This window comes from Chiloscyllium plagiosum, unplaced genomic scaffold (assembly GCF_037043375.1).
Source record: "Chiloscyllium plagiosum isolate Xiang-an unplaced genomic scaffold, Cpla_swu_hap1 HiC_scaffold_14, whole genome shotgun sequence".
In the NCBI taxonomy this organism is placed as follows: domain Eukaryota; kingdom Metazoa; phylum Chordata; class Chondrichthyes; order Orectolobiformes; family Hemiscylliidae; genus Chiloscyllium; species Chiloscyllium plagiosum.
This window is the reverse complement of record NW_028270152.1, coordinates 59,066,278-59,091,836: the sequence shown is the minus strand read 5'-3', so window position 1 is coordinate 59,091,836 and position 25,559 is coordinate 59,066,278. Positions and strand designations below refer to the sequence as shown.

The 25,559-nt window shown below is 43.7% G+C and overlaps 1 protein-coding gene across 13 annotated transcripts in view; it reads left to right on the top strand.

Moving 5' to 3' along the window:
* Positions 1-25,559, top strand: part of chl1b (cell adhesion molecule L1-like b) — a 900,313-nt gene that overhangs the window by 346,316 nt on the left and 528,438 nt on the right. For 11 of the 13 annotated variants that reach the window (XM_087994483.1, XM_087994485.1, XM_087994474.1 and 8 more), the window contains 2 exons: positions 6,464-6,658; positions 8,436-8,453. In XM_087994483.1, the coding sequence (XP_087850609.1) occupies positions 6,577-6,658; positions 8,436-8,453 (100 nt within the window). In that variant the 5' untranslated portion in view covers positions 6,464-6,576. The remainder of the gene's footprint in view (positions 1-6,463; positions 6,659-8,435; positions 8,454-25,559) is intronic. The other 2 variants (XM_087994484.1, XM_087994481.1) reach the window with 1 other exon arrangement.

Sequence of the window (25,559 nt, the reverse complement as noted above, 5' to 3'; positions counted from 1 at the left end):
TCTGGAACTAAAATCGTTGAGTATGAATGAGTTATTTCAATTCACTGTCACCACTGGGTTGGAGAACCCTGAAATGGAATTTTACACGCTTGAGAAGGGAAACCCATTGGGAGGCCGAGATATTTGTGGAGAAAGTCTTCTCGCTGGTTGAATACCTATTTAACTATGCAAAGAATAAATTAGGATGTGAAAATTTGATTTAAAGTGGAAAGGCAGCTGTGATTGAGGTATGCTGTTACGTCTGTGAGTTGTAAAGTAAACTGCCTCCAGTTCACTTCATGCAGCGATGTCTGAGATGTAGAATTAAAAGCTCCCTAGTCTTGCATGCATGTTAACTGTTCTGGTTCCAACAACTAATTTTGTTTCCAAATACATAATCTAATAATGAGATTAAAAACAAAATCCTGGATGATGCAAGTCCTGAAATAACAGGAAAGCATGATTCAAATATTCAGTGGATCACGTAGCAACTGTGGAGGAAGAAAAAAAAGCTAAATTTCACCAGAAATTGGCTAAGTGTTAATTTTGGTGAGTTTCGTGGAGTGCTGCTCTCCACAAGCCTAAGAAAGATTTCTCATGCTATTTTCTGAAACTCAGCATATTGCACATGCTCCATCCCTCTATGGCGCCCTGTTGTCTGATCATTCTTTTCACCAGAGGTGGACCTACTCACCACTACCAGGATCACTCTCAATTCCTGGAGGTGACTTCATTTTTAAAGCCTGGTCAAGCACTGCCAGCCAGTGTTACCTTCCACAATTTATGCCATGGCAGGGATATCCAAAAATGACACTTCTCAGAGGACAGGGATTGCACTTCATTGACACTTCGTTGCAAGTACAAGTGGACGTTAACAAATGTATTATTATTTAAGTACCGAGCTATACAGGTTACCTGTCATTAACCTCAACCATTTTAGAACCATGTCTAAGGGATTGCGTCTCATTCCCCAGTGCCAAAACAGCCTACACCTTCGTTATGTCATACATCAGGCTGCGCAGCACTGTTATTGAAGACAAGGTAGATTTGACTGTTAATGATCACCCCTCCCCACTCCTGGAATAACCCATCAGCTTCAATGCATGATTATCTCCAATCCCTTTTATGTTGCTTTTTCATGCATCACAGTTTTTCTTTCTCTCTGTATTCCAGTGTGCTGCTTCCAAGCCCAACAGGTGGCATGGTGACACAGTGGTTAGCACTACTGCCTTACAGCACTAAGGAACTGGATTTGATTCCAGCCTTGGGGGACTCCCGGTGTGGAGTTTGCACATTCACCCTGTGTCTGCATGAATTTCCTCTGGGTGCTGTGATTTCCTCCTATAGTCCAAAGATGAGCAGGTTAGGTGGATTGGTCATATTGATTGCCCTGTAGTATCCAGGGATGTGCAGGCTAGGTGGAGTAGCCATGGGAAATATGGGGCTCCAGGGATAGGGTTGCATTGTGGGTCTGGATAGTAGGCTCTTTGGAGGGTTGGAGCAGAGTTGATGGGCTGAATGGCCTCTATCTGTACTGTAGGGTTTCTACGAGGTGTCTTTCCCAATTACCCCCCACAGAGCAGTGACACCAAAAAGCCCCTTTGACTTTGCTTGAGCTGGACTGACTGTGTCCCACCTGCTGACTGACTTGGAGAGATAGCTGTCAAATGGATCCAGAGAACTAACTGTAGTCCATTCCCCAGGAAGTAGGGATATGAACACCCTGCCTTGACTGTGCCAAGCAGCCAAATCACCAAGCCTCCGGGAGCAGAGGATACCCTTGACATACAGTTCCAGGATCCCCATTTTAAAGACTGTCTCCCTTGGCTTGACTATTACACACATATGTTGAGACAAGGCAGTTTGGTTAAAGCTTGTGCAGTGTTCTTTGACATGTAACCTGCTGATGCATAGTGTGGATGTGAGATTGATACAGTAAGTACTGTACAACATGCCCACATCTTTGCCTGATTATTGCTGACAACTATAGTAAATTGCCTGGCTTAGGCAAGGTGAAGCAGAAGTACTGTGAGCGTTTAAACTCTGGTTGAGAGCAGAGAAAGGCAAGGGAAAGAGGAGATGCTGTGATCATCCAAGTAGGCACACCATGAATGAGAACATGACAACCCCTCAGATATACCTTGGTCCAATCCATGAGATAAGCGAGGGTCAGAGATGTGGCATGAAGATATAGTGAAGCTGGTAGATATCAGGTGCCAAATGTTATGGATGGTGGTACAGGTGGTTGCTGCCCATAGAGTGTGCCCTGAGATGCTGGTGATGACAGCAGAAGCCTGGATGAGTGAGCGGCAAGCGCCAGGTACCTGCTCTAACTTTCCTGTTGGGAATTGTTACTGTCTACTTTCTAGATGAAAATGAGGTAAGAAAATGGGAATGAGGTGAGTTCAGGTAATAATAGCATACTCATGCAAATAGTGCTCTCGCCATTCATGAAGCGAGATTCTTGTCTTGCCATTCAAAACTTGGTTTGAAGCTCAGACTTTTTTTTCCTGTTGATGTCAACAATTTCATTTTTGCAGGCCTCACTCTATTTTCTCAACAGACTTGCCAATACCAATGTTGTTCGGGAGCTGGGAAGATTCTGCCTCACAGTGCCAGAGACCCCGGTTCAATTCCCGCCTCAGGCAACTGTCTGTGTGGAGTTTGCACATTCTCCCCGTGTCTGCGTGGGTTTCCTCCGGGTGCTCTGGTTTCCTCTCACGGTCCAAAAATGTGCAGGTTAGGTGAATTAACCATGCTAAATTGCCCGTAGTGTTGGGTGTAGGGGTAAATGTAGGGGAATGGGTCTGGTTGGGTTGCTCTTCAGAGGGTCGATGTGGACTTGTTGGGCCAAAGGGCCTGTTTCCACACTGTAAGTAGTCTAATCTAATCTAATACTTCTGGGCAATACTGAATCCAAGTAAATTGGTTATTTAATTTGTTTATGTCGTTTGTGAACTCTGGAATGCTAATCATCAGTGTTTAGATTCTGAAACTTCCAAGATGTTTCAGTTATTTTGCCCCCTTTTCAGTCAGCATTTTCTTAAATCTTAAATGGAATCACTTGCCCAGATCCATGAATGTGTCCATTTATATGGGAAATAGTCCTGTTAAAATGACAAGAGGCATTGTAGTCAGTTTCCAAGGTGCGATGGTAGTGTAATGCTAATGTCATTGCACCAGTAAAGCAGAGGCTTGATCTATTCCTTTTGTGTCATAGAGTCAAATCCCACCACGGCAACTTATACAACTTAAATTCAATTAAATCTGGAATATCAAACTAACACCAGTACTATTGGAATTCTCAATAGTTGTAAAAACCTGTCTGGTTCCCTCATGTCCACTATAGAATGAAATCTACCATATGTATCTTGCTTGGCCTACATGTTATTCCAGACCCACAGCAACATGGCCGACTCAAAACACCCATCTAAAGTGGCCCAGTAAGTCTTTGAGTTCAAGAGAAATTAAAAGTAGGCCTTGCCACCTTGCCAAAGGTGTTCACATCTCATGAGTCAATCGTTTGTTTTATGAAAGAAATTGGTACTATCTGTATCAATTTTATTAGCAAGTATTAGGTCAGAAGCAGTAAGAGTATAAAGAAAAGAGTAGAAATGTGCTATCACAAGATGAAAAATAGATATAGCATTATGCTGATGTGCAGCACAATTTTATTGAGAAACCATGATGGTTTAGCTTTCTGTATGTTTGGTCCTTATGCCAAAAAATGTTGGTTCCCCAGCTAGTTATGCAGAGTTTCAGCAGCAATGTGACCTCTTCATTATAGGCATTAAGCTTCAGCCAAATGAACAGATTTCCTTGTATTCTTTCCCAGGCGATGCCTTCTGGCAACTGATGCTCCAATTGTCAGAATTTCCTCTTCTGCTGTCCAACAGTTATCTCTTGTCAGCATGGTGGCATGATTGTTTTCAATGTGCTGCCTATTCTGGTGTTCAGACTGTGTAATGATGTGTAATAAGATCAGTTATCATAAGCTGCTTTGTATCCCATGCATGTGGCATGACAAAATCTCAAGCTGCCAAGACGGTGACTTCCACGGAGCGGTGGTGGACAGTATAATTACTTTTCCTGGGAATATTTCAACTGAACATATTTGCTTCACAGTTTGATCCTGGATCTTTCAAATTAGTAAAGGAATGCCCTCCTATTGTATGTCCAGGAGTTCTAAACCATTGAGGAGAACTGTTTAGTTCCCTGCATCGTCATTTATGATCTTAATCTGCATCATGACTTTGCAATTGTTTAAGTAGGAAATTTAAATAAAAAATTCAGTGGTGCTGCAAGGGGATACATGTTCAAGCACTAAAAAGTTAAAGAGGCAGAAGTCTTATGGGGTTTGTGGCTGTAACTAGGGATCGCACCTCAAAAACAATCAGTAATAAATCCAAAAGGGAATTCAGAAGAAACATTTTCACCTATACTTTAAATTCAATACCATAAAGAGTTGTCGAGGTGAATAGAGTGGAAGTCTTTAAGAGGAAATGAGATTAACACATGAAGGATAAAATAATTCAGAAGTATGCTGATGGAGTTAGATAAAGAGGGATGAAAAGGTTTTCACAGCATAAATTCAGCATGGACCAGTTGAGGCTAAAGTCTTCTCATTTTTCTCTCTGTGCATTCTACTTCAGATTGTTTGCTTTAAAAGAAATTGCTATCATTGAACCCATCCTTCCAAAGGCAGTGGACAGCCTGAAGAAAGGGGAAATGCCCACAACGAGGTCCTTTCTCTAAATAATGACAGTCAGTGAGCTCAGTAATAGTCAAGTCACAGACGCTTATTGGTTACGATCTTATGACCATCATTTAACCAAAGCAGCATCAGCAGATGTGAGACATTGTGGTCTCCTGATTTGGTGGAAGAGAGAAAAGGAATATTGAACTGCAGCATTGGTGGTCCGAGGATGCAGTAATAGGCAATTATTCATCATTTACTGCCGCTGTATAATAGTGTTGTTTCCCAGCTTTTTGTTATAGTAACATGTCTTTACAATGTACACAACAGCAACATTTTCCTGCATCCATACAAATGGCCTCTTATCCTAACAGGTCTGACACCAACTCATTATAATTCTGTTCAGTGCCCAAGGAAGCCCTCAAGGGTTTGTTGAGGAACATGGGACTAGTCAGTCATTGGCAGTAGCCCCAAGGAACCTCTTTAACCATGACTGACAGCAGATTTTAGCCAATTTTAAATTGATTTAGGATCATTTTTCTGTAATTGCTCACCATTGTTGTTGAGCCTACTGATCTTGCTTCATTTCCCTAATGAGCAGCTTAGCTTGACAATGTGCTGCATCATAATCTACCTTTGGAACAGCTTTTGATAAGTGTAAAGAGATTTCAAGTACCATTTTAAATATCCTTTACGTTCATCTAACAGCTTTTCTTGGCTCGTACGCTGAATGGTTTGCGTGTTGAAGTGTGTATTCCTGACCAAGAAAGTTCGAACTTTTAATAAGTGTTGCCTCAAGTTTTTAAATTTGGAGTGTCATGTTCAGAGATTTTCTTTTCAGTTCGCTCAAACTTGGTTTCACTGTTGATGTATGGAAAACTCATTAGCTAAAACCAAATTGCATAGCAAAGAATTTAAGTAGAAATTCAGAATACTTGCTAATTTATATATGAATAACCTCTGTAAAAATGAAAACTTCTTGGGAATGAAGTCAATCAGTGTTAACAACACAAAGTGAGTCTGTAACCAATTGGCAATCAGTTTTTCAATCTGCCCCTTTCTATTTTTCACTGACTTAGACAGTAGTACTAAATGTAAAAATAAATTCAATCAATATGAGTGACCATGAGAGGAAACAAGTGTTTAAAAACTGTTTGAACAATTGTTCTATGAACTTTAATGGAAAGAAGATCAGGCAAAGTGGAAAACTGGCTGCCAATTCAATGGAAACTGATTTTGCACTGTGCATCAGTTTTGCCCTGTTCTTTATGCCAAATGTTGCACAGGTCTTGGAGATTAGATCTTTGAAAAGACAATAAAAATGATCAAGGAATTGTTGAACATTATTTTTTAAATAAACTATTCTTAATGACCTTATTTCCACTTTCACAGAATATTTATTTTGCCACCTTTGTGATCCTTTGTTCAGTATGTCTGAAAAGTAGATCCCCTCCAGCAATAAAAACAAATCCCAGAAGGAGCAATGTGAATTATTTTCCTGAGCCTATCACTCTGCTGTCACAGTAATCTGATTGCATAAAGTTCAATGTTCTGTTTGTCTCTGTAAAATCAGAACACACAGAAACCAGGACTTGCTGTGACGGATCTCCTGTGGGAGAAACATGGATGTGAGAGACTTGCATCATATTTACTATTCTAAAATTAGATATCTCTGAAAGCAAGACAATACTTATAGTGTTACACTATGCCTTGTAACCCTTTGGTTTTACATGCCTTGTCGTGCATTTGGATTTATGAGATTAATTTTCAACCTTTGTCCCTCTCCAGATTCTGGTCAATGACTCATGGCTGTGCACTAATCTGAGCTAAATCTCAGTGGAATCACAGAAGAAATCTTCACGTTTTCTTTTGGGTCTTGTTTTATCACCCAATCATCGAAGATGCTACTAAACATAAGAACTTTCCTGTTGTATTTGTTCTGTTTGTCCAAGTGGAGCTCAACAATGGAGATTCCAGAAGAGGGTGAGATTAAATTATTTAAAAACTTTATTTATAATGTTCAATTTTCTGGAGATTTGTTTATTTGTGTGGACTCTAATGTGATGCTGGTATTCTTCCCTATCTTATGCAGTCAAAGAATGTTTAATTTTGCAAAACCGAATGCTGCCTTTATGTATCTCTAATTAGGCAATCCCTTAAATGGTGCAGTTGGAAATTATTTTACAAAAAGAGCTACTTTGAATTTGCATTCGGTCCTATTGGAATCATCTAGTATTTTTAAAACTAATATTGCACAGTTCTCAAAATATTTGTATAATAATGTATTTGCCATTTAAAAATCAGTGCATGTATAAAATAGACTTTATTCAGTAATCAGATGTTGAAGTGATGTAAAGAAATTTTGCGTTTTTTTTAAAAAAGAGGTGCTGCAGTATCCTTTCGGGCTTTTGTCATTTTGTGATCCAGTTACAACCAGTTACTGACATGCAATAAATTATTGATGAGACGTGATCCATTATTCAAGCTTTTAATGCAGCTGCTGGGCATGGTGGCATAAATGTTCATTAACAGGACACACCGTATATATAGTGTCAAAAAAAAGCCCAAGCCATATATAATGAGAAGGAAAACAGATCAAGTAATGAAGTGGCAGTTGTGTTTTTTTTTCCAAATGTAATGTTACCATCGAGTCATCAAGTGCACTACACACTCTACTAATTGGCAATTTTACTGCAACAGTACCTAAATTACTTATTCTTAATGATAAAACCATTTTAACACGCAAGAGATAGATATGAAATCCAGTGTTCGGTATAGATGATTCAAGAAAAGATAGCCTATGAATGAATTGTTTTGATAATTTACTTTCTAATTTTCTCAAATTAAAATCTGTAATAACAGTAGTAAATTTGTGAAAAATGTCAAGGAGATTAATCACTCAACAGCTTGCAATGTTGAGTCTGATGGATCTATTATTTCTGTGAAGTAGTAATACAGTATAATTAGAGGACATCAAATTAACTTTTGGCTGTTAAAGTGTCAGATTACTTTGAATTGCCAACCTACATTTCCCAGGATTGCCCTGCCTACCATTAGACAAAACAAGGACTTTAGATTTCTTGTTAACACATTGTAAAAAGTAGATTTTACGAGGTGGAGTTCCACCAGAAGCCAAACCGATGACATCAGGATTGCCAATTCTACCATTGCATAAGTAACTTGCTTCTTACATTTTCACTTGTCTTGTCTCAAACCCAAGATATTTGTGACCTGTGCCTACTTTGACCAGAGTTAGAAGCCAACAGAAAGCCAGTGCATAAATGAGCATATGACTTCTCTGCTATCTGATAGCACTTCACCAGAAGATACATAAAATTACAACTTCTTGAACCACAATGAATTACTTTAAAAGTCAAGGTCCATCAATAAAAGTAATTAACTTTTTAATTAAAATATTGAATGATACTGTCAGCAATTTCAAAAATGATTAAGCTTTGCACATATTCTATATAGGATTGTAATCATTCATTTAATTGCAACTTGGAATCACACTATCCAATCGCAATAATAAACCTGCCTGTTATCAACAATAAATTTCCATTAATTTTAGGGTTAGTAGATCATCACGTACATGTAGGATGTACATTTACAGTGGTCAATTGCCTCATTACTCTTGCAACTTACAAATAAATATGATGGTCTTTGGTTTGAAACAGTACAAAGTACATAAACTGGAGCAATGCAAAATAAGCTAATGATTCTTGTTTCCATTTTCCCTTCGCTTACTCTGGACCTAAAGTTTTTATTCAAGAAAAAAGTAAGTTAACCCAGTACAATTACTGTTGCTAAACATGTTAACGTGTGATTGTGTTGTACCTGTAGTACTTTGCAATCTGTTTGTCTGCACACAGGTGCTGAATTTCAGAGGACTGTTTGTTTATTCTATCCATGATCCAAACTCTCACCATTTATATTCCATCTGCCATGTTCTTGTCCAATCACTTAATCTGTCCAAATCCTCTTGAAAAGATGTTGTATCTTTTTCACGACACACATTCCTGTTTCACTTTGTAGCATTTAGAACAATTGCATTAATCTCCATTCCCAAATCATTAATATATCTTGTGAATTTTGAAGTGAGCAGTAGACAACTGTGTGAATCACTTGTGAGAGCTTGTGGAGAGAGACCCTTTGTGAAACTCCCCAAGATTGACACTTGGCCAGTTCTGGTAAAATTCAGGCCCTTATCTCTATCATTTGACCAGAGCATCTCTCCCTTTGTCTTCGTAAGTAAATACTAGTAGTTCGGCAGTTGTCGACATTAAAGTCTGACTATCATTCATCCACATAACATTTTGATACAATACACCCATTATTGCTGATTTTATAAGTTTGAAATTGCAGAGACTGGAGTGGTATTGTAAACACAGTCTATTTAATTTGTTAGAGAAATGCAGCATTATCCGATGCAAGGTAGTTTACATTTTAATGGCTGCCAAAACCTGTCCAGATATGAGAATTTGCTCAGTGTTTTTACACTCCCATGTGCTAGCAAGGAGAGTCATATGTCCCTTCCATTCAGTTATGTATTACAGGACAGTGTAATTGTAGTTCATAAGTTTGTATTGCATGAGTATGATATGTTTGCGATTTCATAGTAGATTTGTAGCTCAGGTTGTAGATCAGTTGTAAGTTTGCTCACTGAGCTGATAGATTTGTTCTCGGATGTTTTGTCACCATGCTAGATAACATCATCAGTGAGCTTCCAATGAAGGTCTGGTGTTCTGTCCTGCTTGCTATTTATGTGCCTTGGTCTATTGTGGTGGGTGATGTCACTTCCAGTTGTTTTTCTGAGAAGTTGGTAAATGGGGTCCAAAAATGATATGTTTGTTAATGGAGTTCTGGTTTGAATGCCAAGCCTGTTGGAATTCCTGTACATGTTTTTGTTTAGCCTGTGCCAGGTTGTGTGTATTGTCCCAATCAAACTGGTGTCCCTCTTCGTCTGTGTATATGCATACCAGTGATAGTTGGTCATGTCTTTTGGTGGCTAGTTGGTTCACATGCAGCCTGGTGGTTAGCTTCCTGCCCGTATGTCCAATGTAATGTTTGTTGCAGCCCTTACAGGTTATTTTGTATGTGATGTTTGTTCTGCTGGCTGTTGGTACGGGGTCCTTTAAACTCATCAGAAGCTGTTTCAGTGTGGTGGTAGGTTTGTGGGCTACCATGATGCCTAGGGGCTGGACTGGTCTGGTCATCATCTCCGAGATATCTTTAATGTATGGCAGGATGGCTAGAGATTTTGGGTGTGTCGTGTCTTGTTTAGGTCTGTTGTGTAGGAATCAGTGGACTGCGCTTAGCAGGTACCCTTTGTTCCTGAATACGTTGTACAGGTGTTTTTCCTAAGCTTCTCTTAGTTCTTGGGTGCTGCAATGTGTTGTGGTTCATTTAAATGAAGTCCTGATGCAGCTCTGTTTGTAGGTGTTGGGGTGATTGCTCCTGTAGGTGGGTATCTGGTCGATGTGTGTGACTTTCCTTCACACGTTAGTCTGCAGCTCTTCATTGGCTTTTTGTTCCACTGTGACGTCGAGGAAGGTGAGTCTGTTGTTGTTCTCTTCCTCTTTGGTGAACTTTATACTGGTATGAATGTTGTTTATGTGGATTTGGGTTTCTTCTAATTTGTTGCGTTTTGTGATGACAATGATGTCATCCACACAGCAGACCCAAAGCTTAGGCTGGATCATGGGAAGGGCTGTTTGTTGTAACCTCAGCATAACTATTTCAGCTAAGAGTCCTGATATTGGTGATCCCATAGGCATCCCATTGGTTTGCTTGTAAGTCTTGTCATTGAAGTTGAAGTGAATTGTGAGGCACAGGTCTACTAGTTTCATCGCTTCATCGGAGGCTCACTGATGATGTTACCTAGCATGGTGACAAACCGCCTGAGAACAAATCTACCAGCTCAGTGAGCAAACTTATAACCTGAGTATGACGTGTGTTTTGAACTTGCAAACTTTCAAGCAAGGTCTCTGTGGTTTTGAGTTGGACTTTACTCATTTTCCAGGAATTGAACTATGATTGTGTCAGATATATTGGTGAAGAGGGCCTCTAGCAACAAATTGTTGAGAAATGGAGAAGCATGTGCACAAAGACCACAGAATAAAGGGACAACTATGATCAGGCGCTCAAAATTCTTGCACTATGTAGGAACTTGGTGACACTTTGTTTGTACTGGGATTGAACACAGTTCAATGAGCAGTGTGCATTGTGCCTTCTGACCTTGTTCTGAAAAAAAACTCATGAAATAAACAGTTAAAGATTTTTGGGCTCTGCTTACCACCCTGATGAACTCCTGCAGTGATATCCTGACACAGCTGATTGACTTTGAATAATTACAACCGTCTTCCTCTGTGTTGTGTATCACTCCAGCCAATGAAAGGCCCAAGCTGACTCCAATGATATGGAATTGTTTAGGTGCTACACAAAGTCAAATACTGCGTTGATGTCAAAGGCGATCACTCTCACTTCATCTCTGAAGTTCTGCATAACAGTAATTACCAGACCTTTTTTTTTCTTTTTCTTTACCAGACCTTCTTATCTGTTTGGTGGTGATTAAGAATAGATTGATGTGGTAGTAATTGGCTGGAGTGGATTTATATGGACAGGAAAAACAGCCACACTTTTGCATGTTGCTGGCTAGATGCCAAATTGTGGGTATACTGGAGTAGCCTGTCTAAATGCACCACCAGTTCTGAGTACAAGCTTTCAGCACCACAGCTGAATGTTGTTGAGGCAGCCTTTTGGTGTCATTGTACTCAGCCATTTCTCTCTATCATGTGGGGTGAATCGAATTGTCTGAAGACTTGACACTCCAGCCTCAGCAAGAGCTTGAGATTAATCACCGAATTCAGTCCATGAAACTAAAGGTCACTTTAAAAGCTTTCATCTTTTGCATTTACGCTGGCCTCTGCCACCACAGAGGATGGGGAATATTTATGGCACCTCCTATTATTTGATGAATTATCCATGATATTTACAACTGAATGTGATTGAACTGTAGAACTTGGAACTAATCCATTGGTTCTTGAATGGCTTGACTCAGTCTGTTGCTTGCTGCTTTTACTGTTTAGCAGGTGTCTGGTTATTTGTTTTTTCGCTTCACGGGGTTGGCACCTCACACTTACATATACCTACTATAGCTCCTTACGTTCTTTCATGTGCACATTATCAAGTTAGGATAGTAACCCAGATTTAATAATAACAGGGGAATGAGTGATATGTCTGGCCATCAAGGTAGATATTATGGTTGAATACAGTTCTGCTGCTAATAGCTCACATTGTGTCACAGACACTTCAATGTTTTTAGATGTGTTCTGAATCTGTCTCATTTTGCATAGTGTTAGTGGCACCGTACACAATAGAGAGTGTCCTCAGTGTAAAGGTGGAACTTTGTCTCCAAAGGACTGTGCAGTGATCACTTCTACCAATTCAGTCATGTAGGGATTCACCAATAACAGGTAGATTGGTCAAAATGAGGTCAGGTACATGTTTTGTTTATTGGTTCTTTCATCACCTACTGCCTGTGTATTCTGGCAGTTACTTCATTTAGCACTTAACCAGCATGGTCTGTGGTCGTGCTACTGATCAAATGTTGGCATATGGATTGAAAGTGTTGCCTGGAGTACGTTCCGTACCCTTGCCATTGTCAGTGTTTCTTTGAAATGGTGTTCAACATGGAGGAGTACTCATTGACCAATTGAGAGAAAGTGGTGGGTGGGAGTTAATGACCTTCATGCCTATATTAGAACTGTCATTATAGGACCTCATTAGGTTGTAGCGTCTATGTTAAGGACTCCCAAATCATTCTCTCCTGACTGTACTGCTGTTCCATCACTTCAGACAAGTCCTAATTGTTGGTGGGATAGATTGGACTCAGGAATCGTGCTGGAAGGTAATACGACACTTACTGGAGGATGACATTTGATGAGGAAGACGTTTCCAGATTCTTTCCTCACTAGTAATGGGACAGCTTTCCCAAATTTGTCACACCACCCAAGACATTAGTGAGGAGTCAATTGTGCTAGTGTGTTATCATCACATAATTTGTGCTGGGGTTTCTGCTAAGTATTTGATTGAGTGTTGTTTGACCTTTCAGCAATAACTTGATACAAATAAGTGAAAGGAACCAATCTTAGAGATGCTGGTATCTGTAATCTTTTATTTAGAACATTCCATACAATGCTGTTCTCTGTAAATATGTCCCTCAGTCGTACATTGTGTTCCATCCTTTTGTCAGTTTCTTGCACGTTATTGCTGCTGTCACTGTTGTATCACGATAAACACCATTGCAGCAGCCATTCTTAATATGCAACACTTTTGAATTGCTTTTCCCAGGTGGTTATGACTTGACAATTGAACATTCCTCCACATTGTTTTTGACTGTGAAGCTCCTCTGTCTTTCCATACTGTCTGAACTCTCCAGGTCTGCCTCACTTCACACTGTAATTGACTTTCAAAGTATCCTAAGTGCGAGTGTAGAGGATTACATCATCAGAACAAAGACAACAGAAAAGGGACAAATGAGTCCTTAGCGGAAATGTGATGGGAGGAAGCAGAGTCAAGATAGCAATAGAGGGAATCTGTGTCTTTATCATGAATGCAGAATCCATGTGAAAAGCAGGATTTGGAGATTGTTAAGAAATGCCTGTCTGTTGGTTAATTGCTAAATTAATAATTGTTAAATGTTATCAGAGAAAAATATTACCTTTTTTTAAAAAAAATGCAAGCATCCATTTCAGATTTATGGAAGGGGTGGGAATCCCCATTCTTCCGAAGCAAATATTATGCACAATGGCTCTATCCACTGATCTTTGTCCTTTGGTTAGGAAGCCTGCAATCTAACACTGGACTGCCCAAACCACCTGTATCATTGCAGTCATTAGATGGGAGATTCAATTTAGCCTCTGTCACCCATTGTGCACATTCCAAGGCAAACACTTTCAACAAACCATATTGTCATGTATATCTCCTGTGGTTACCCATGTCTAGTTCTATGGATTGTCAATTCAAACATGGAGTCAGCTTGCTTTTTGTTGCCTCATAATGTGGAATCTTATCTATTCTCTTGGTTTAAAGGTGCTTATTTTAGATTAGATTAGATTACTTACTGTGTGGAAACAGGCCCTTCGGCCCAACAAGTCTACACCGCCCCGCCGAAGCGCAACCCACCCATACCCCTACGTTTACCCCTTACCTAACACTACAGGCAATTTAGCATGGCCAATTCACCTGACCTGCACATCTTTGGACTGTGGGAGGAAACCGGAGCACCCGGAGGAAACCCACGCAGACACGGGGAGAACGTGCAAACTCCACACAGTCAGTAGCCTGAGGCGGGAATTGAACCCGGGTCTCTGGCGCTGTGAGGCAGCAGTGCTAACCACTGTGCCACCGTGCCGCCCGTATCATTGTCTTCATGTTCCATGTAATTTGCAGCTATTCTAGATTCCTCTTCATCTCTGAGTGAAGACTCTGGATATAGTCTGTAGGAAGATTTCTTTATGTACAGCTTATACAACAAAGACCACACAGCAAGCAACGTGTTTTCTCCATTCTTCCTGACTGTGTTCTTGTACATCACTTATTCAGACATCTTTGTTTACTCAGTCTAACTGGCTTAAATGCTCACCCACACTTCTGCAGTGCTGAATATGGTTTTGATCCACCTGAATGTTGAATGTTTTGGCTGTGTGAGAATCGACCATTCCAAAATGCTCTCGCCTGACCTCCATAAAATTGAGGTCAATCAAATTTCTGCTTCTCACATCCTTATTTGTACCAATTCCATCTCTCATGTACTCACTGTGCTACGTTGGCTCCCTTTTAAGTAAAGTCTTGATTTTGAAATTTTTCTTCTTCAATTTCAAATTCCTCCATAGCCTGGCCCATTCTAAGATCTCCTCCAATCCCATTGCCCTCCATTATACCTGCACTCTTTGAAGTCTAGGTTTTTGCGGATTGCAAATTGTAATCACGGCACAATTGGTAGTCATGCCTTCAGCTCCCAATGCACAAAATTCAGGAATGTCATAACCAAATCTTTCCAATTCTCCTTCCTCCTTTAAAAAAAAAATCCTCAGTCATTCCTTGACTATACTTTTATTCAGTTGGGTAAAAACAATGACTGCAGATGCTGGAAACCAGATTCTGGATTAGTGGTGCTGGAAGAGCACAGCAGTTCAGACAGCATCCGAGGAGCAGTAAAATCGATGTTTCGGGCAAAAGCCCTTCATCAGGAATAAAGGCAGTGAGCCTGAAGCGTGGAGAGATAAGCTAGAGGAGGGTGGGGGTGGGGAGAATGGAGCATAGAGTACAATAGGTGAGTGGGGAGGGGATGAAGGTGATAGGTCAGGGAGGAGAGGGTGGAATGGATTGGTGGAAAAGAAGATAGGCAGATAGGACAAGTCATGGGGACAGTGCTGAGTTGGATGTTTGGAACTAGGGTGAGGTGGGGGAAAGGGGAAACGAGGAAACTGTTGAAGTCCACATTGATGCCCTGGGGCTGAAGTGTTCCGAGGCGGAAGCTGAGGCGTTCTTCCTCCAGGCATCTGGTGGTGAGGGAGCGGCGGTGAAGGAGGCCCAAGACCTCCATGTCCTCGGCAGAGTGGGAGGGGGAGTTAAAATGGTGGGCCACAGGGTGGTGTGGTTGGTTGGTGCGGGTGTCCCAGAGATGTTCCCTAAAGCACTCTGCTAGGAGGCATCCAGTCTCCCCAATGTAGAGGAGACCGCATCGGGAGCAATGGGTACAATAAATGATATTAGTGGATGTACAGGTAAAACTTTGATGGATGTGGAAGGCTCCTTTAGAGCCTTGGATGGAGGTGAGGGAGGAGGTGTGGGCGCAGGTTTTGCAGTTCCTGCGGTGGCAGGGGAAGGTGCCAGGATGGGAGGGTGGGTTGTAGGGGTGTGTGGATCTGACCAGGTAGTCACGGAGGGATGGTCTTTGCGGTAGGCGGAAAGGGGTGGGGAGGGAAATATATCCCTGGTGGTGGGGTCTTTTTGGAGGTGGCGGAAATGTCGGCGGATGATTTGGTTTATGTGAAGGTTGGTAGGGTGGAAGGTGAGCACCAGGGGCGTTCTGTCCTTGTTACGGTTGGAGGGGTGGGGTCTGAGGGCGGAGGTGCGGGATGTGGACGAGATGCATTGGAGGGCATCTTTAACCACGTGGGAAGGGAAATTGCGGTCTCTAAAGAAGGAGGCCATCTGGTGTGTTCTGTGGTGGAACTGGTCCTCCTGGGAGCAGATACGGCGGAGGCGGAGGAATTGGGAATACGGGATGGCATTTTTGCAAGAGGTAGGGTGGGAAGAGGTGTAATCCAGGTTGCTGTGGGAGTCGGTGGGTTTGTAAAAAATGTCAGTGCCAAGTCGGTCGTCATTAATGGAGATGGAGAGGTCCAGGAAGGGGAGGGAGGTGTCAGAGATGGTCCAGGTAAATTTAAGGTCAGGATGGAATGTGTTGGTGAAGTTTATGAATTGCTCAACCTCCTCGCAGGAGCACGAGGTGGCGCCAGTGCAGTCATCAATGTAGCGGAGGAAGAGGTGGGGAGTGGTGCTGGTGTAATTATGGAAGATCGACTGTTCTACGTAGCCAACAAAGCGACAGGCATAGCTGGGGCCCATACGTGTGCCCATGGCTACCCCTTTGGTCTGGAGGAAGTGGGAGGATTCGAAGGAGAAATTGTTAAGGGTGAGGACCAGTTCGGCCAAATGAATGAGAGTGTCGGTGGAAGGGTACTGTTGGGGACGTCGGGAGAGGAAAAAACGGAGGGCTTGAAGGCCCTGTTCATAGCGGATGGAGGTGTAGAGGGACTGGATATCCATGGTGAAGATGAGGCATTGGGGGCTGGGGAAACGGAAGTCTTGGAGGAGGTGGAGGGTGTGGGTGGTGTCTCGAACGTATGTGGGGAGTTCCTGGACTAGGGGGGATAGGACAGTGCCGAGATAGGTAGAGATGAGTTCAGTGGGGCAGGAGCATGCTGAGACAATGGGTCGGCCAGGGTGGTCAGGCTTGTGGATCTTGGGAAGGAGGTAGAACCGGGCAGTGCGGGATTCCCGGACTATGAGGTTGGAAGCTGTGGGTGGGAGATCTCCTGAGGTGATGAGGTTCTGTATGGTCTGGAAGATGATGGTTTGGTGATGGGGGGTGGGGTCATGGTCGAGGGGGCGGTAGGAAGAGGTGTCCTCGAGTTGGCGTTTGGCTTCAGCAGTGTAGAGGTCAGCGCGCCAGACTACCACTGCGCCCCCTTTAACTGCTGGCTAGATGGTGAGGTTGGAATTGGAGCAGAGGGATTGGAGGGCTGCGCATTGGGGGGGTGGGGGGTGAGAGGTTGGAGTGGAGGAGGGGGGTAGATAGGTAGAGGTGGTTAATGTCCCAGCGGCAGTTGGAAATGAAGAAGTCGAGGGCAGGTAATCGGCCAGCGCGGGGTGTCCAGGTCGATGCAGTGTGTTGGAGGTGGGCGAAGGGGTCCTCGGAAAGTGGGCGGGAGTCCTGATTGTGAAAGTAAGCTCGGAGGCGGAGGCAGCGGAAAAAGTGTTTGACGTCATGGCGTGTATTAAATTCATTGATGCATGGACGGAGGAGGATGAAGGTGAGTCATTTGCTGAGGACTGATCGTTCATCCTCAGTGAGGGGAAGGTCTGGAGGGATGATGAAAACTCGGCAGGCATGGGAGCTGGGATCTGGTGTGGGTGTGGAGCTGGGAGTGGGGGCAGAGCCAGTAACTTGAGTGTGTGTGATGGTGGAGGGAATAGTGGTGGAGTCATGAGCAGGGGTGGTGTTCCCCTCAGGGTTCTGGGGGCCGGGAATGGTGACAGTGGGATCTGTGGGGTGGGGGGGGGGGCGTGTCAGCAGAATGCAGGTGCGTGGCGTTGGTGGGGGCGGAAGTGGTGGCAGAAGTCACTGAGCGTGTGACATCAGCGATGATGTGAGGGGCGGAAGTGATGTCACATGTGATGCATGAGGAATTGTGAGGGGTGGAAGTGATTGTGGGAGTGGCCATGATGGGGGCGAAGTGACTTCATCAATCAGCATGGGGCTTGGCAGGGCTGGGAGCTGGGAATGGGGTTGGCCTATATAGCTCCATGTTTAAACTTATTAATGCATACATGGTATACATGCATCTTGGGATGTTCTACTTTGTGAAAGGTGTCATAGAAACATATGTTGCTGTTTTGTTGTTGATATTCACCCAGGTTTGCTCTCTTAATTGTGGATTGGTGAGTATGTGGTCAGTACTGCCAATATCTTGACTAGACCAGATGCAGAAATAATTCAAATATTTATTGCTGCTTCAGTGTAAAGTAACTTTATGGTTTCCTGAAGTTGAATTTACCATTCAGTAACATACGCACACAAAATAGATGGTTTATTTTATAATCAACGTCATGAGACTCATATTCTAAATGTTAAGATCCTACGCTACGATAATTCATTCCCTTGTGAGTCATTCTTGAATATTCATCAAATTTGATAAATATTACTTGCCAGAAATTTATAAATACTTCTTGACATTAAAGAGTGAGGGCTCCTGCCTTATCTCTCATATTTTCCTCAAGTCTGTCGAATAAAATTACTTATTTTCTAGTTTTTATGCATTTATTATATTTTAGATTATCTTAATTTTTTCAAGATTAATGTCTGGATTCAACTTTTCTGCACACTGCTGCATTGTTCTGGACATTGGATATTTGTTGGTTTAAAAAAAAGCCATTTGTAACAAATTGATCCATGCATTGACAATAATAATACTGCAGTCAGTTTTCTGCAATGATAAAGGCACTTCAGTAAATAAAAGCAAAGGTTATTTAAATGGGACGCAGTACAAGACAGAATCAATTTAGGGGAATAAAAATGCGGATTCGTAGTAGTTAACCAGTTAGGGATCATAATGTAGAATGAAATGTGAATAGATTCCCAGAGAAAGCAGGACTTATGAATGACTGGATAATGAAAGCCAATTGTCCCTTTCCATCTTCAGTGAATTGCTCTCCACTCCAAAAAGCTGCCATCAATCATGACAATCATTTAATGAAAAAAGGATTTAAGTGTTATTTTTAAATTCAGGAAGACTTGATTTGTGCGCACGTTTGATCATTTTAGATTGCTTTCTTCACAAAACATGTGAACATTCTGTTAACTTGGTTTACCACTTCCAACGATTTGTGAACTGGCCTCTTTCATATTGTGCTCCCTTTAAACTTTTACCATTTGACGTGCATTGCCTTTCCTCATTATTCATCCAAAATGTATTACTGCACATTTTGCTGCAGTGAATTTCACTGCAAGGTATTCATCCATTCCATCAACCTGTCTGTGACCTCTTGAAGTCTGTTATTAACTAACTCATTAGTTCACGTTTCATGTCATCCATAATGTTCAAAACTCTGATCTTTACACCCAAATGCAAGTCATTAATGCATATCAAAGACAGCAGCAACCTTACTACTGAACTCAAAGGAACTCTACTATTTTCCTGTTCAGTACAATTCACCACTTTAGTACTAAGACCATAAGGTTTCAGAAAATAAATGGGCCATTCAGCCCATCGAGTCGGCTCTACCATTCAATGAGATTATGTCTGACCTGATAATCTTCAACTCCACTTTCTCTCCTCTTGAATTCCCTTACTGATTAAAAAACTATCTCAGACTTGATTGTAATCAATGATTCAGCCTCAACAGCCCTCTGCAGTAAAGCAATTCACAGATTCACTGCCATCTGAGAGTAGAGAGTCCTCCTCACCTCTGTATTAAATTTATGACCCCTTTTATTCCCTGGTCCAAGATTCTCTGCCATAAGGACCAGGTCAAGCCCCCAAAGAATCTTGCATGTTTCAATCAGGTAACTTCTCATTCCTCTGTATGCCAATGAGTATAGACACAACCGACTCAAACTCTCCTCTTAAGATAGTCCCACCATACCTAAAACCAACCCAGTGAAGCTTCCCTGTACTGCCTGTAATATTGGTATAGCTTTCCTTCGATAGGGAGCCCAAAACTATTCACAGTATTCCAGCTGTGGTCTGACTAGTGCCTCATACAGTTTCAGCAAAACCTCCCTAACTTTATCCTCCATTCCCTTTGAAATACATGCCAACATTTCCTTTGCCTTTTCTATTACCTACTGAACGTGGATGCCAAATTTTTGTGATTTCATCTGCCCTGTGGTTTCTGCGGTCTATCTCCATAAGACCATAAGACATAGGAGCAGAAATTAGGCCCTTCAGTCCACCGAGTCTGCTCCGCAATTCATTTACAACTGATTAAGTTTTTCATCCCCATTCTCCTGCTTTCTCCACCTAATGTTTGATCTCCTTGATACTCAAGAACCTATCTATATCAGTCTTAAAGATACTCAATGACCTGGCCTCCTGTGGCACTTAATTCCATAGATTAACCACTCTGACTGAAGGCGTATCTCCCTATCTTCGTTCTAAAACGTCTTCCCTTTATTCTAAGGCTGTGCCTTCGGGTTCTAGTCTCTCCGACAAATGGAAACACCTTCCTAACATCCACTCTGTCCAGGCCTTTCAGTATTCTGTATGTTTCACTGAGATCTCCCCCCACCCCCGCCTCCTTCTGAACTTCTAAATGAGTGTAGACCCAGAGTCAGAGCTGAAAATGTGTTGCTGGAAAAGCACAGCAGGTCAGGCAGCATCCAAGGAACAGGAGAATCGGAGAATCGACGTTTCGGGCATAAGCCCTTCTTCAGGAATGAGGAAAGTGTGTCCAGCAGGCTAAGATAAAAGGTAAGGAGGAGGGACTTGGGAGAGGGGTGTTGGAAATGCGATAGGTGGAAGGAGGTCAAGGTGAGGGTGATAGGCCGGAGTGGGGTGGGGGGGGAAGAGGTCAGGAAGAAGATTGCAGGTTAGGAAGGCGGTGCTGAGTTCAAGGGATTTGACTGAGACAAGGCGGGGGGGAGGGGAAATGAGGAAACTGGAGAAATCTGAGTTCATCCCTTGTGGTTGGAGGGTTCCTCGGCAGAAGATGAGGCACTCTTCCTCCAACCATCATGTTGCTATGGTCTGGCGATGGAAGAGTCCAAGGACCTGCATGTCCTTGGTGGAGTGGGAGGGGGAGTTGAAGTATTGAGCCATGGGGTGGTTGGGTTGGTTGGTCTGGGTGTCCCAGAGGTGTTCTCTGAAACGTTCCGCAAGTAGGCGGCCTGTCTCCCCAATATAGAGAAGGCCACATCGGGTGCAGTGGATGCAATAGATGATGTGTGTGGAGGTGCAGGTGAATTTGTGGCGGATATGGAAGTATCCCTTGGGGCCTTGGAGGGAAGTAAGGGGGGAGGTGTGGGCGCAAGTTTTGCATTTCTTGCGGTTTCAGGGGAAGGTGCTGGGAGTGGAGGTTGGGTTGGTGGGGGGTGTGGATCTGACGAGGGAGTCACGGAGGGAGTGGTCTTTTTGGAACTCTGATAGGGGAGAGGAGGGAAATATATCCCTGGTGGTGGGGTCCGTTTGGAGGTGGCGGAAATGACGGCGGATGATACGCTGTACATGGAGGTTGGTGGGGTGGTAGGTGAGGACCAGTGGGGTTGTGTCCTGGTGGTGGTTGGAGGGGCGGGACTCAAGGGCGGAGGAGCGGGAAGTGGAAGACGTGGTGGAGGGCATTGTCGACCACGTCTGGCGGGAAATTGCGGTCCTTGAAGAAGGAGGCCATCTGGGTTGTATGGATTTGGAACTGGTCCTCCTGGGAGCAGATGCGGCGGAGACGAAGGAATTGGGAATATGGGATGGTGTTTTTACAGGGGGCAGAGTGGGAAGAGGTGTAGTCTAGGTAGCTGTGGGAGTCGGTCGGTTTATAGTAAATGTCCGTGTTGATTCGGTCGCCCGAGATAGAAATGGAAAGGTCTAGGAAGGGGAGGGAGGAGTCTGAGACGGTCCAGGTGAATTTGAGGTTGGGAGTGGAAGGTGTTGGTAAAGTGGATGAACTGTTCAACCTCCTCGTTTGAGCATGAGGCAGCGCCGATACAGTCATCGATGTAGCGGAGGAAAAGGTGGGGGGTGGTGCTAGTGTAGCTGCGGGAGATGGACTGGAGGAAGGACTCAAAGCCCTCCGCTTCTTCTTTTCCCGCCGTACCAACCAGTGCCCTTACACTGACACCCTCCTTTGACTGACTGAACTGGTCCTCACCCTGAACAACTTCTCTTTCCAATCCTCCCACTTCCTTCAAACCAAAGGAGTAGCCATGGGCACCCGCATGGTCCCTAGCTAGGATATGTGGAACTGTCCATCTTCCGCAGCTACACTGGCACCACCCCACACCTTTTCCTCCGCTACATCGGTGACTGTAACGGCGCTGCCTCGTGCTCCCACGAGGAGGTTGAACAGTTCATCCATTGTACCAACACCTTCCACCCCCGACCTCAAATTCACCTGGACCGTCTCAGACTCCTCCCTCCCCTTCCTAGACCTTTCCATTTCTATCTCGGGCGACCGAATCAACATGGACATTTACTATAAACCGACCGACTCCCACAGCTACCTAGACTATACCTCTTCCCACCCTGCCCCCTGTAAAAACGCCATCCCATATTCCCAATTCCTTCGTCTCCGCCACATCTGCTCCCAGGAGGACCAGTTCCAAAAACGCACAACCCAGATGGCCTCCTTCTTCAAGGATCGCAATTTCCCCCCAGACGTCGTCGACGATGCCCTCCACCGCATCTCTTCCACTACCCGCTCCTCCGCCCTTGAGCCCCGCCCCTCCAACAGACCACCAGGACACAACCCCACTGGTCCTCACCTACCACCCCACCAACCTCCATGTACAGCTTATCATCCGCCGTTATTTCCGCCACCTCCAAACAGACCCCACCACCAGGGATATGTTTCCCTCCCCTCCCCTATCAGAGTTCCGAAAAGACCACTCCCTCCGTGACTCTCTCGTCAGATCCACACCCCCCCACCAACCCAACCTCCACTCCCGGCACCTTCCCCCTTACTTCCCTCCGCAAGAAATGCAAAACGTGCGCCCACACCTCGCCCCCTTACTTCCCTCCAAGGCCCCAAGGGATACTTCCATATCCGCCACAAATTCACCTGCACTTCCACACACATCATCTATTGCATCCGCTGCACCCGATGTGGCCTCCTCTATATTGGGAAGACATGCCGCCTACTTGCGGAACGTTTCAGAGAACACCTTTGGGACACCCAGACCAACCAACCCAACCACCCCATGGCTCAACACTTCAACTCCCCCTCCCACTCCACCAGGGACATGCAGGTCCTTGGACTCCTCCATCGCCAGACCATAGCAACATGACGGTTGGAGGAAGAGTGCCTCATCTTCTGCCTAGGAACCCTCCAACCACAAGGGATGAACTCAGATTTCTCCAGTTTCCTCATTTCCCCTCCCCCCACCTTGCCTCAGTCAAATCCCTCGAACTCAGCACCGCCTTCCTAACCTGCAATCTTCTTCCTGACCCCTCCGCCCCACCCCACTCCGGCCTAAGACCCTCACCTTGACCTCCTTCCACCTATCGCATTTCCAACGCCCCTCCCCCAAGTCTCTCCTCCTTACCTTTTATCTTAGCCTGCTGGACACACTTTCCTCATTCCTGAAGAAGGGCTTATGCCCAAAACATCGATTCTCCGATTCTCCTGTTCCTTGGATGCTGCCTGACCTGCTGCGCTTTTCCAGCAACACATTTTCAGCTCTGATCTCCAGCATCTGCAGTCCTTACTTTCTCTTCGAAGATTTAGACCCAGAGTCATCAAACCTTCCTCATATGTTAAGCTTTTTATTTTTGGGACCATTCTCGTTAACCTCCTCTGATCACGCTGTCGGGCCAGTACATCCTTCCTGAGATATGGGGCCCAAACTGTGTACAATACTCCCAATGTGGTCTGACCACATTCAAATAATAATCAGGTTCCCTATTCTTTTTGCCAAAGTGCATTCCCCTGCATTATATTCCATCAACTGAGATTTTTCCCCACTCACTTGACCCATATTTGAATCTCATGGCTTCATTTATCGAGGTAACACAGCTTTCCCTTTAACTAATGAGTTTTGATTTGGCTCCCTATGCTATCGCAATACTTTATCAAATGGCTTTTGAACGTCCATATGCACAACTTCAAAGTTCACATCACACTTTCTATAACTGTAAGAACTCAGGAGGCCCTATTGGAAGCATCATCATTTATTGTTGAACACCAAAATAGAGCCATTACTCGTGGTGCACATTGGCTGGTCCCAGTCCAGGTCAGAGTGTTCTATAGAAGTAACTCTGGCTCTGCTTTTTTTTTTGAAACACCTTTTCAGAGATGTCATTATATACCTCTGCAGCAGGCATGATGATAACCTAGGCCTTCTGGCTCAGAGATAGGGACACTGCCACTCCACCATAAACACTTATGGGTTAGTTTTATTTATTTATTAAATACTCAGAATGCTCAGCCTCTTGCTGAGATATTTGTATCATCGATAGTCATAGGTGAGGTGCTGGAGGACTGGAGGTTGGCTAACGTGGTGCCACTGTTTTAGAAAGGTGGCAATGACAAGCCAGGGAACTTTCGACCAGTGAGCCTGACCTCGGTGGTGGGCAAGTTGTTGGAGGGAATCCTGAGGGACAGGATGTACATGTATTTGGAAAGGCAAGGACTGATAGGGATAGTTAATATGGCTTTGTGCATGGGAAGTCATGTCTCACAAACTTGATTGAGCTTTTTGAAGAAGTAACAAAGAGGATTGATGAGGGCAGAATGGTAGATGTGATCTATATGGACTTCAGTAAGACGTTCGACAAGGTTCCCCATGGGAGACTGATTAGCAAGGTTAGATCTCATGGAATACAGGGAGAACTAGCCATTTGGATACAGAACTGGCTCAAAAGTAGAAGACAGAGGGTGGTGGTGGAGGGTTGTTTTTCAGACTGGAGGCCTGTGACCAGTGGAGTGCCACAAGAATCGGTGCTGGGTCCTCTACCTTTTGTCATTTACATAAATGATTTGGATATGAGCATAAGAGGTACAGTTAGTACGTTTGCAGATGAGACCAAAATTGGAGGTGTAGTGGACAGCGAAGGTTACCTCAGATTGTAAGAGAATCTTGACCAGATGGGTCAATGGGCTGAGAAGTGGCAAATGGAGTTTAATTCAGCTAAATGAGAGGTGCTGTTTTTTGGGAAAGCAAATCTTAGCAGGATTTATACACTTAATGGTAAGGTCCTAGGGAGTGTTGCTGAACAAAGAAATCTTGGAGTACAGATTCATAGCTCCTTGGAAGTGGAGTCGCAGATAGATAGGATAGTGAAGAAGGTGTTTGGTATGCTTTCTTTTATTGGTCAGTGCATTCAGTACAGTAGTTGGGAGGTCATGTTGTGGCTGTACAGGACATTGGTTAGGCCACTGTTGGAATATTGTGTGCAATTCTGGTCTCCTTCCTATCGGAAAGATGTTGTGAAACTTGAAAGGGTTCAGAAAAGATTTACAAGGATGTTGCCAGGGTTGGAGGATTTGAGCTACAGGGAGAGGCTGAACAGGCTGGGGCTGTTTTCCCTGGAGCGTCGGAATTTGAGGGGTGACCTTATAGACATTTACAAAATTATGAGGGGCATGGATAGGATAAGTAGACAGACAAAATCTTTTCCCTGGGTTTGGGGAGTCCAGAACTAGAGAGCGTAAGTTTAGGGTGAGAGGGGAAAGATATAAAAGGGACCTAAGGGGCAACATTTTCACGCAGAGGTTGGTACGTGTATGGAATGAACTGCCAGAGGAAGTGGTGGAAGCTGATACAATTGCAACATTTAAAAGACATTTGGATGGGTATATGAATAGGAAGGGTTTTGAGGTATATGGGCCGGGTGCTGGTTGGTGGGACTAGATTGGGTTGGGATATCTGGTCGGCATAAAC